This window comes from Cheilinus undulatus, linkage group 2 (genome assembly GCF_018320785.1).
Source record: "Cheilinus undulatus linkage group 2, ASM1832078v1, whole genome shotgun sequence".
Classification (NCBI taxonomy): domain Eukaryota; kingdom Metazoa; phylum Chordata; class Actinopteri; order Labriformes; family Labridae; genus Cheilinus; species Cheilinus undulatus.
In genome coordinates, this window is record NC_054866.1 from 20,459,596 (window position 1) to 20,472,916 (window position 13,321).

General features: G+C 38.9%; 1 protein-coding gene across 3 annotated transcripts in view; it reads right to left on the bottom strand.

The window, feature by feature from the left end:
* bcas3 (BCAS3 microtubule associated cell migration factor) overlaps positions 1–13,321 on the bottom strand; it is a 552,832-nt gene that overhangs the window by 359,373 nt on the left and 180,138 nt on the right. For all 3 annotated transcript variants that reach the window (XM_041803667.1, XM_041803675.1, XM_041803683.1), the window contains exons 21-22: positions 7,640–7,836; positions 7,272–7,369 (exon numbers count right to left, since the gene is read on the bottom strand). In XM_041803667.1, the coding sequence (XP_041659601.1) occupies positions 7,272–7,369; positions 7,640–7,836 (295 nt within the window). The remainder of the gene's footprint in view (positions 1–7,271; positions 7,370–7,639; positions 7,837–13,321) is intronic.

Sequence of the window (13,321 nt, forward strand, 5' to 3'; positions counted from 1 at the left end):
TGAAAAACTATCTAATGTCTAAATCCAAAATTCAGTCACACATAGATCTCAGTGTTTCACATGCTTACAGCAAACTTATTCCAACATATCTAGTGTGTTAAGACAGATTTTGGATTTCAATTCACATGGACTTTAAGGTGTGTGCACACACTAGTAGTTGAATAAACCAAAACCAACCAAAAACTAAAACAATGGTACTACCTATATAATTGTATGTAGACAGCCTCTGAAAAAGCTGCAGCACCTGTAGGGTTAGGAGATGGATGCACAGAAAACACTCCAACTGACAAGGCCAATACAGAATTTTTGGTTTAAAATATCCAAATAAACATGATAATTCTCCTAAATAGGGTTTGATATCCAAACAGAATACAAAATGCTTTAAACTAAAATCATTATATAAAGGCCCACAAAAACAATTAGGTTACGAGCAGCTAAAGGGTTGGTTTAGGTTTTGTCAAGTGGGGATGGTACAAGGTAGAGATGATCACCGCACTGCAGACAGAGGAACTTGCATAATGTGTGTCAAAGTAGTGCTCAAAAAAGTGGCAGACAAGTAAACATTTTGTCAATATAGAGTGATTTACTGTTACACTTGTTAGCTGCTCTTTATTTCCCTATATTTTCTTAAAGTTAAATAAATTATGTGTTGCAAACATAGACTGTTATAAAGTATTGGGCAAAGTCTGAGTGACATCACCCATTTAGCTTCTTCGACAATCTTCTGATGCCAAGCCGTGCGTATCACATAATTGAAAACACTATCTTACACTAACTTTCAGTCAACCTATAAACAAAGTACAAACAGTACAAACAGCCTGGTCAATGGATAGCCCATCCTCATCAAAGTGTGATCTAAAATGTAAGACTTCTCACAAGTAAAAATGAGGCTGTAAAAGTCCAATTGAAGACTTTTGAGACTTTTCAAGGATCTCCAGGAACCTTGCATAAAGCAGCACCATGGTGAGTCAAACTGCATAAGAATAGTTTGAGATGGCCACATTTTCTTATGATATGAGGGACATCTGATTTAGAAACTTTATCAGGAGTCAAAGCAATGAATTCTTGGGGTGTCAATATTTGTCCCTACTCCTAAAGCTGGCATTTACTATTATTTATCTTGAAAACGAGAGGGAAAAAAAAAAAAAAAAAAAAAAAAAAAAATATATATATATATATATATACACACATACCATCCATTTGGGTCAACCAGTGCATTAATCTGACCCCTACACACTCACAGTGCCAAAGTCCGGCCGCTCTCTGAAGTGTCTTGGTTGTGTTGTGATAAGACAGCCCCATCTCATCCTGCCTGCTCTGCTCTGCTCTGCCGCCAGCTAACACACTATCACTGATCCACCGCCACAGATAAATCACACACAGACACACAGAGGCAGAGACGTGGCGACAAAGACAAGGACATACTGTACGCATATACACAAACTGAAGATGACAACAACAAAAACAACAACATGGCTGACGCTACATGAAGGGTTTTTGTTGTTGTTTCCTGTTTTGGTGCAGGGTGGCTTTCTTTGCAGAGTCAAAACACAACTACAGGAGTGTGTGGATGGGGCCTGGGAGATTTATCAGTACACTCAAACACAGGTAAGATTAAATACTCTTTCTTTCTGTCTTGCAGTGTTATCTCTCTTTCAGGTCTGTCTCCTTTTCTTTCTCTCTTGATATGACCTCCTGGGCCACAAAATGCCACTGTGTAGTCTAGCTGGAGCTGAAATTGCCTCAGCACACGCACAAACACACATCTATGCACCCTACAGCACGGCCCAGGGTACAGATAGGGGTATTGATAGCAGTTACATTGATCCTGTATATTTTGCGGCTAGTGGAAAGTGAGACAGCAGCATTGGTGTCGGGCTCCATTGTCCCCTCTGCTGAGACAGATATGCTGAGTCAAGAAGCCATGACTGGAAGCACTGTACAACATACAGAGTGTGTGTTTGTGTGTGTGTCCATGCAGATGGCGTCCCATCACCTCAGGGAAGCAGAGATAAGCAGAGTGTATGGGCTGAGATAAGATGGGAGCAGACACTGGGGAGACTGACTGACTGTAAGTGAGTCAGTGTGGAGGAAAACTGCAGCTTTTTATGACCTCACTGAGCCTGAGGACTCTGAATGAAACACTTTGATTCAGAAAGAAGCGGCTGCAAAACATGACACAATAAACACAAATCACACACTAGGGATCTCACTACATTGAATTTTAAACTTTGATACAGTTCTGGTAAAAATTAAACAATATCAATATGATAAGGCATCCTAAATTGAGCTATTTATTGAGTACAGTCACCCAAAACTGCAGGAAAATTTCTGCAGGCTGTCCAAATTGTACAAAAACCAGTGATGCTTTGATATATTTTTTGTAATTTGGCAGCTCTGCTCCTCTTTGGATGAAAATATGACTCCAGATCCATAGTGTTCAAAAGCTTTACAAATTGAATCATGCAAAACTAAAAGTAACTTTTTGACCTCAGTAAAGTACACTGGATAAATCAAGTAAACTAGAAGATGTACAAATGACTGAGCAATGAGAACACGTAATACCCTTTTCACACTAGTAGGTAATTTCAAGAGAAATCAACTACTTATAGCAGGTACATTTAAGTTACATCAACTCAATTTTACTTGTACATTTAAGTTGGGTTCAACTGACATTATTAAGTCAAACTACATTGTTAAACCTTTCCTACACTTTAAAACTCTGTTTGAATCCAACTCAACTTGTTTAACTGTGTCAGTAACTTCACTCATGGTGCAAAAGTGTCTAAAAAACTGAAAAAACTCTGTCAATTAATAGATGATAGTGAAGTAATTTTACCATAATAAAAAAATACTTAAGAGTAGTTGAGTATTCATAACTTAAAACTAAAAAATATGTAAAAATTAGTGTAACTGGATGCTTGGCTTCTCTTCTGTACCTTATCAAGAACAGCCAAAGTAGGGAAACTGAAATTTGACATGCTCTGCCCACGACATGTGTGCCAAGATAAACATATTTTTTTGTTTATGATTGGCACAGTAAATATGTGATTCTAAATGTTGTAATACCCAGGCGTTACCTTGTAATTGCAGAACATCAAAAGAGCTGCAAAAAAGTTGAAATCACAGAAATGTTGTGTTGTTCTAACTTCTGTTTACATCACGGCAAACGATCGAGTAGGCACAGGGTTTCTAAAATCTATAATTGTGTATCATAATTCAAACGGCAATCAAAGCCACATCTGTAATGCTTAATGACTCACCAACAAACTGCATGTTTGATTTTTCAATCTGCTTTCTACAGTTTGACCAATGGCAGAACAGAGCGCCCTGCATTTGCCAAAGTCACAAGTGTAAACAAACTAAATGGTAAAAAGTGTCTCTGGGGGGATTAAGCACAAATATATATCACTGATATTAACCTTTAAATCATGCAATCATTTAATTTTGAAGGGCAACAACACACTCACAAATGGGACAGCCTTACTCACAAACAATTATCAGCTTTATTTATTTATTCATTTATTCTTGATTGTCAGTGCATGATATTTGACTTTACTATCTGCCCGGTGACATGTTTAAAGCTGCATAAAAAGCAGCTTTCAGACTCTTGTTGCTAACTTGTGCCACACACAGGCGTGCTCTTCAGAGGGTGAGACAAAAGTGATGTGTGTGTGCGATAAGAGGCGGCGCCACAGCAGTGACAGGACACAACACTGAACCCTCCCTGTGCACGAGCACTCACAAACACACACACACACACCCACACACACACACACACACACACATGCTGATAAGCATCACCTCCATCCCTGGGTCTGGTTCTATTCTCCTGTCTCTCTCTTTCTCTCTGCTCTGCACTAGTTAGAGACGACACTGAAAACACAGAGGGCAGCGGCAGCAGATGGAAGAACGACAGATAGGACTTAGGGAAGAACAGGAGGATGCAGATAGATGAGGAGGAGTAAAGGGAGACTCAGGGGATTAGACATAGGGGGTGCTGTAGGTTTACAGGTAAAGCTGAAGGCACAGCCTCTCTAGTTTTATATAATAAAATCAAGTCCTGCTGCCCTTTATATTTGCAAAGTTGAACCTATAACACACTAAGAGTACAGGGAAGGTGGTAATATGTTTTAGATAAAGCTGGCAATAAGTATAAATAAAATGATTAAATAATATTTATTAAATATGAATATTGAAATAATTACAAAAAGATAAACAATTAAATTATTGCTTAAGTGCATTACAACAGATCCGTCTGAAATCAAATAAAAGCAAAACGAAGACATGAAGAATGAATGGTGAAATTTTCCAGTTTTGTTTGTGCTGAGGTTACAGAGAGGGTCTGAAGTGTATCAGAAAATAAACACTTAAATTTTAAAGACTAACTGTTTCACCCATTCCCATCTTATCTACCTAAAGAAATAAGATTAACAGTGTAAAGTAAGGCTGCCACAAATTATTTGCATTTAAAATCAACACTGTTGTTGAATTCTTGATAGTTCAACTGATTCATCAAATATAACATTATTATTTTGAATATCAAAACAGTTTTAGTTCATTTTGACAATGTGAAGCCACTCTTACCAGGGTCTTGATTTGTGACTCAAATCAATGATGTCTTTTATGGTTCTGATCTAAAATGCATCATTTAAATGAGAACTGCACTGTTACATCAGTGTGGTATGAAACCATGACTTAGTTGTAGCAGACAGCTTCTAAGTTCTTTTTAATGTAATTCTATTTGTGCTTCTAAATTTGCACAATATGAAAACTTGATACATCTTGTTCTACACTTGCAAAAACACAAATAATCAAATAGAAAAGTGTCACAACAGGATGTAACTAAGTGGACAAAAATTTGGTACATGAGACTAACCAGCCAAGACAAATAACAATAAAATCAGACAAGACAGGAGCAAACAACAGAAAGATGAAGATAAACTGAGCTAGTAATACAGGCCGAAAATTGTGATTTCATATGGCTTCATTGCCAAAAAGAAGGGGACAGAACAAAGATTCAAGAGTAATGATAAGAAGGCAAATAAATGTGAATCATGATAATGATTCATCAGTAAAAAGGAATCAAAAGTAAATAATTTATATTGTGTGTAGATAAATGTAAGGGAGCATATACATTTAAATACATAAATATGCCCATATATTCAGGTATGTATGCATATATGATTGCAGGAACATGGAGAGATCATTCATGAGGGTATTGCAGGGAGGGTTACCAGGTTACCAGTTTGTTAAGTTTTCCTGATAAATTGCAGAATTTAACACTGATAGAAATGCGCAGGAATGAATGTGAAAAATGAGTAACTGAAGTCCACAGATTTTTGGTTAATGCAGGATATTTTCCCCTTCTTCAGAGGTTTCAGTTTAGTTGCTTTCACTATCAATGTAACACAGTTAAAATAAACAGTGAGCAGAGATTTTTTTTTAATAAACATTTTTTTATTCTGCTTTAACTTTGTAATTTGTATTGTCTTAGGCTAATGGTACTTATATTCCTGTTTGGATGGGAACCTGGTTTTATTTTGAAATAATATGAGCAACTTTTAGATTGAGAGTAAAAACCTCAGCCTATTCACAGAAAAAATGAACTTGCAATGGATAGAAAAGTTAAAAATATCTACAGAAAGTATATATTTTCTGACAGACAGATGCTATAGTGAGTTTATTCACCTGCTGTGCCATTATGGTAGCTTACTGTGCATCCAAAACAACAAAGAAGCACCCGATTGATGTGATATGAAACTGTAAATAATAATACAATATATTCAGACTTTAATGGCATTGTGACTTATGCATTTAAGCTGACAGCCCTTATTATGTTTGCCTATCACTTAACTGGTAAAATTTTAATGCTGAGAAAAAATCTTCAGTTATTTTTTAGACCCCAAAAAATTATTGTAAAAAAAAAAAAAAATATATATATATATATATATATATATATGTGGTAAACAAGTGTTCAATCGTATCTTTGATTATCTGCTGCGTCTTGGAATGTGTTAAAAAGCATGTGCAGGACAAAAAGACACTATCAGAGATGTAAAACTATTTACAACACACCTTTTAGCAACACGAGCTGTAAATATTTCCTGACACCTGAGTGAAGGAGCCAGAGCGTCTGTCTCTCAGCCCCAGATCAGATGAGTGAAGTTTGTGTCACAAGACGCTGCAGATTATGTTGCAGACGTCACGGTGGCTTCTCTATCTCTTTTATCACACAAAAGGCAACAGGATATAATGTCACACGGTAAGTGATGATTCCTGCACCCGCACTGGCTGTAAATACCACGCATAATCCACAACGCAAACACGCGCACTCACAAGACCCGTGTAACAGCATTACAGTTTGAGAGTAAAAGACATATTCGAGAGGGAAAATCCTCTCATGTGTGTGTGTGATTGGATTAGCCGAACATCGTAACCAGATTATGGAAGACATGTAAAGGGACATCAGAATCACTTGAACCATATCAATCCTGTCTGATGGCTGCTGGACTTCACATGCCTCCACAAACAATCTCAGAGGATTTTTTTACAGAATCAAGGCAGAGGAGGAGTAAAGAAAACAAGAGAGAAGCAAAAGTCTGCAAACTGGCTTATGCAAATGACAGACTACTTAAAACCTACTTAAAGTCACACAGAGTCATTTTACTTGTCATTCATTCATATGATAGAAGAAATTATTTTCACAAAGAGCAGGTGCTAAAAGTGGTGGAAATAAACAATACACATACATTATATAGCACCACAGCTGCTTAAAAGGAGACTGAAAGGTTTATATATAACAGATAGACTTGTCTCAGTATGAAATATTTTTTTCTCAGAATTAAAGTTTGTAAAGGTTTTCAGAGAGTGTAGCAAAAAATATATTTAAAAAAAGTAGCTTTTTTTAGGTGATGTAGGTGTATTCTGAAAACCTAAAGTAAATGAGGCATGTGCAAAGGAGTACTGCAAAAGTCTCCTACTTGTTGATGGGAGCAGAAAGATTATTATGAGGGACATGACAGTGAACATATGCTTGTCGTCCCCGTACTGAGCGCTAAGAGCAGTATTTCAAGAGTCTGACATGAAGGGATTGATGGGAATCAAACACAACACAATGGAACTGCTCCAACACATCGAGAGTGGAGTAGAAGGAAATGTAACTGAATGAGGCAGCTAGGAGTATGATGAAATAGAAAAACCACAGATGTATCACAAAGCAGAGGAGGAGGGATGGAAATACAGCAGAGTAAATCAATACAGTCTCCTACCTGATCCTGCATCCATGATGTTGGACTGTCCTCTACGATCGGGCACCAGACGAGACGATCCGGGCATGCTGACGGGCTCTGAACGTACTGGCTGAATTCTGCAAAAGACACACAAATTATTACAATTATTACTATATTATTACATAAATGGATTTTTTTTTCATTGGTCTAACTCTGGGTGAATATATCATGATAACAGAATAATTTTAAATTAAGTCATCTGAACTATTTCTGGCCAGAGTGACATAATTACTAAATTAAACGTTCATTTTCGATCTGTGATCTATGCTTATGACAAAATCATCGCCTAGTGCAGCTGTAGGCACTGATCTTTACTCCTAGGTGCTTGTTTTTTAATTTCAAAACACCTGAGGCTGTGCAGGTCCAAGTCATCTGTGTCAAAATCCAGAAGGGGCTGCTGGACATCAGAGGGTCCCTGGGACTGAAGGACTGAGGACGAGGAGGAGATGACTGTAGTCTGGCCTGATGGGTGGATGGTCTTAAACTGGAACTGAGGGCCCATCCACAGGCGCCGGTGGGGGCCTGTGTGGGTCACAATCTCCACCTGGGAATGTGAAAAATGGTTGAATATTGAATGGATGAATCAGGGATGAGAGACCATGGAGTGGCATGTAGGAAAGCCACGGGTCAGATTTGAAGCCTGGCCAGTCACATAACTATCGAGCAGACACTCGAAATAACTACTTATTTCCTAACTGGTAGGCCATCTGCCTCCCCCGAAACCACATTTTTAAAAACATTAAAGAAGAACCTGTGTAGTTCTGAGCTATACTTAGCGTTGTAACAAACTATATCTATGGAAAAATAATGAAAAGTGCAAGGTACAAAAGCCCTTACTTCATAAAGAGTCCCCCTTTATAAGAGCAGACACTTCATAGATTCACTGACCATAGATTCACTGAAAGGATTAAGATACTCTACAGTAATGGATCAAAAATAGTATGGTTATTTTGACCTTCCTGAGTGTTTTCTAGAGTGTTTTCTTTTGATTGACCATTAGCAAGGGGCTAATAAAATGATCTCATATATACCAACCATTCTACTAGCTAGCAGGACTACTTAAGAAAGAGCTGCATACTCATTAAATACCAGGTACATAAGAGAAAATATAGTAAATACGCCCATTTAAAAAAACAAACAAAAAAACAAAACAAAACAAAACAAAAAAAAAAAAACTATGTTGCCACACCGAGTTTTTGATGCTCAAATGTAGAAGTTAAATTGTAAAGCCTACTAGCAGACTGATTAATATTATATTACACAGTACTTCATAAAAAGTATGTTGTGGACAGTCAGTTTGTGCCCTCATATCAGCTATTGAATTAATCTATGCTTTTAATGACCTTAATTTAACATGTTAGGCCATTGGTATTTGTTTCTATCTTGGTATAAAGCGTTAAACCTCAGGTAAAGCTCAGGGTCATTAAAAAGATACTTGTTATTTACTACAATAATTTGTTCAAAAGGCTTTTCTTCACACACACCACATGTGTTCAGTCAAGGACAGAGCCTTGCCACTTTTTCTGAAAAGCCTTCACTGGATTTGACATTTTGCATCCATCTGTATGATTTACTGATTGGCCTTAACATGTGGGCTATACAGCATAGGTGCTCCCCTCCTCAGGTCAAGACCAAAACAGCTCAGACCTGACCAACCATGGACTCAACTATACCTTTGAAGATGTGCTGTGGTATCTAGCACCCAAAATGCCTGCAGCAGATCCTTTAAGACCTTGTTATGTAGGTTGCAGTGTAGGGTATTCATGGATCAGACTTGGATCAGGAGAACTTGGAGGCTAAGTTATTATCATAAACCTGTTGTGTCTCTTTTAAGCTACATTGTCCAGATCCGATGTTCACTCAGGATCCAGACATCATCCAGTTGTTAAGCCATCAAAATTTGTCCCTCACCTAAATCACTTAAATGCAGCTAAATACATATGCCGCGTCCCAAACCTTCTTCTGCTTGTCTGACAAAGGCAGAGACAATTAAAAGGCATCCAGTAGTTTAGCTTGGGATCATGATTTCCCTTCTAGTGTACAGTTTCTTCCATTTATTGCATGGTTTATCTAAAACTTCTAAAACATAAACTTATTTGTGAAGACCACAAAATACACCAGATTCTAGGATGAAATGGCCCCTATATCTTGACACAATACTTAATCCAAGGTCGTTGTCTTAAAAAGTGTGCTTTGTTTGACCCCTCTAATGCTCATTCGTCACCCACATTCAGCACTGAATGTGCCAAAAGCCTGCCTAATATATGCTCATTAAACCAGCTTTTTTCTGACCTAGGTAAGAGGTCAAAATAGGCTCAACATTTGTTTGGTTATGTAAACTAGTTTTTGTGGTTTAGTCTATTTTGGTATTGTAAAGGAGGCTAAATGAGAACAGAATGATCCCATTCCAAACACTTTGAAGTACTCATATGAACTCAGTCACCTGACATTGAACTAAAAGCCTTCTGAACTCCTGCCTCACTGAAAGTCTGACGCTGAAGTCAAAACTTGTCAGGGTCTTGTGTGTGTTGGGAGCTCTGGCAGTATGATGGGAAGGCCTCCCAGTGGGTTAATATGAGTGCGACTCAAGCAGCAGCACGGCAGCCAGTCTGAGGTGAGGCCTACTGGGAGGGGAAGATGGTGCTGGCGTGGCAGGCGGTCCATGGGCACCCGAGCTGAGTGGCACTAATGCTGGCAGAGAGAAGGAGAGGGGAGGGTGAGTCATAAACATCAGACTATTACTGCCTCCTTCGGTCTCCATCTCCTCTCTGTCTTGAATTTACTCTCTCCTGCTTTGGACTCTCACTTTTCACCGCTCTCCCACGCTAACCTAGACTTTTCAACTCCCTGCAGCACTTAACACGCCTCTCGGTGTCTCACTGCTCACATTTCATTATCTTTACTTTGTGTGTGTTCGTCTCTCACCTAAGCCTGGCTCTCAGCTCCCGTACTCGCTTCACTCTGGCTGCCAGGTGCCAACATCTCAGAGACCAATGAGAGCTTCAGTCTTTTAATTCTCCCATGTGTCTGTGTTTTAACACTTACATATGCATGTTCAGATATAGGCAGCCTGTCACAGCTGTGCGAATTAGGCCACAGGACGAGGGAAGAGGATTGTCACTTTGTGTGTGTGTGTGTGTGTGTGTGCTCTGCCAGTTAACACCACCAATGTCACGCCCAGCTGCAGAGCTGAACAGCTGCCAGTGTGCCCGCTCTGCAGAGGGATGGACGGTCCAGATGTTTCAGTCCAGTGTCACCCACTAACCCCCTCCCCTTCCGTCTCTCTCTGGACACAGCTGAGGGCACATTGCTCAGTTTGGTGTCTGCAGACTATATCCCCCACTCTGGATGGGACATCAAGCAAGACCAAGCTTTGAAAAGGGGAAAAAAAGACCCGTTTGCTGCCTGTCAGACATTTAAGTGGTTAAACAAGAAGCATCCCTACAATATATGTGAGGTGGTACGGACTATATCGAATAAAAATATATATCAACAAGGTTTCATCAGAGCAATAATGTTTAAATAGACAAAGTCTATTCTGTCTTTACCCTGGTTGCATCCAGCGATGAAGCTGTTAACTGGTTCCCTTAATAACTGGGTTTCAAAACGTCATGCTTAATAAACTGTGAAGGCTCTGCAACAATGTGAAAGAGGAGCCAGAGGTACATTAATTTTGGGCAACCTGCATGGAACAGAAATCAAGTGACACCTGTGGTGTGTGATCTTAATGTGCCGTGTTTCTCAAGACACAGGGCACAGCAGGGAAGCTTTTAAATTCACAGAAGAAATGAGTGAAATCGGCAGTGCAGGGGTAGTTTGGGTACACTAAGAATGGCCAGGAAGTCATCAAAGACCAACAAAAAAAAATTGCACTTCTGCACAACATGCCAGAACAAAAACTTTTGACTTAAGTATCAAAACAAAAAACTTGTGGCAGGTTACCTGATGAAATACGGAGCTAGGAGGGCAATAAAAAAACAGGTGCCAGCTGGGACCTTTAACATATTATTTTATGATCCAATTTACTAGAATTTCCCCTCGGAGAATGAATTAAGTTAATCTTAGTCCTAAAACTCAAGTCAGCAACATTCTGAACTGCATCTAAAGTGGATTGAAAGACATGCCAAATTTTGTTCGGCACACTGCTATCAACAGCCAATCGGAGCAAAGCATCATGCTCCTGTGTCTAAACTTCAAGAGACTGCGTTAACCATAAGCATTTCAATGAGATATATAAAAGCAATTTAAGGAATTATCCTTAAATTGCACATTCAAAATTTTAATATAGGTCACAACTGCATGTCCAATCTACGTTTATCAGGGCTAGACTATTTATTTAGTCACGTTTCCCCCCTTTTTTTATGTTTTAAATACACTGCCATCTAAAAAAAGATGCATAATGCAGATAAAAGCAGAATGAGGAAGGTCTCTGACAGAGAAATTCATCAGATTAAGAGAGCAGCTACTAAAATGCCATTACAAAGCAGCAAACAGGTATTTGAAGCTGCTGGTGCCTCTGGAGTCCCACCAACCTTGAGGTGTAGGATCCTCCGGAGGCTTGCAGTCATGCATAAACCTACTATCCAACCCCCTTAACCAATGCTCATTAGCACAAATGGTTGCAGAAATACATGAAGACGCATTCTCAAACAGTCCTGTTTACTGATGAGTGCTGTGCAACCCTGGATGGTCCAGATGGAGGAGAAGTGGATGGTTGATGGCTGTGATGTCAGCAAGGAGGTGGCCGGGTCATGTTTTGGGCCTGAACCATGGGGAGAGAGCTGGTAGGCCCCTTTAGGGTCCCTGAAAGTGTGAAAATGACCTCGGCAAAGTATATAGAGTTTCTGACTGACCACTTTCTTCCATGGTACAAAAAGAAGAACTGTGGGAGGTTTGTTCATTAAAATTTAAATTATGCTCTAATAGTTGATGACGTGAAAATTACGTTGACTGTTATTGCATTGACTATTTAGGAAAAACAGAGAAAAATATCATTTGCATAATAGTTTGGACGGTGGTGTACATGGATGATTATGTTTCAGCTGGTAAAAAGTTATTTAACCCTAACTGATATAGTGAGTAGCTCAGATACTGAAGGAGAGGTTCAGGGAGTATGAGACATCGTTTTCACACATGGATTGGCCACCAAAGAGTCCAGACCTTAACTCCATTGAGAATCAAATGAGCTGGAAAAGACTTTGCACAGCAGTCCGACTCTCCCATCATCAATACAAGATCTTGGTGAAAAATTAATGCAACTTTGGATGGAAATAAATGTTGTCACATTGCAGAAACGTATCAAAAAAATGCCACAGCGAATATGTGCCGTTATCAAAGCTGGAGGCGGTCAAACGAAAAAAATTCAAATCTATGTTGTTTTCTTTTACATTAAGGGTATAATTTTGGAGGAGTGGGTCTCAGAAGGGTCAATGGTGAATCAACACTATTACAACAGGTTCTAGAAAAACTGTGAGAAAAAGTCACAGGAAAAAGATCACAGTTGTGCTCACACTGTGCTCTCAGTAAAGCTGTTCTTGTCCCAAAAACAAATCACAGTGATATTCACCTGATCTAGCACTGTGTCACTTTTTACTTTTCCTAAGATCAAATTTTTTTAAAGGAACACGTGAGTCTGTGCCAGAAGTTAAGAAAATGACAACCGAGGTTCTGAGACAACTGTGTGAAGAAGACCTACAGTACTGCTTTGATCACTGGAAGACCTGAACGCAGTGGTGGGTTGATGCAGAAGGGGAGTCTACTGATGGAGAAAGACATGTTCAATGCAATTGCATTAGAGCATTACTGCAGTCTTGTGTTTTAAAAGCCATACCACATATGCCTCTTTCACAAAATTACGTATATTACCCCTCAATGTGTCTATTTGAGCTCCTGGAAACTATTTGAAGAACATTTCATACCAAAATTGCATTTTTGGGAAAGATGAGTCTCCCAAAATCTTTTCAAACATTAACTTACCTCAAAAAAAACAAGCCAACAAAAAAATACTACTACTCATAAAAAAATAAATA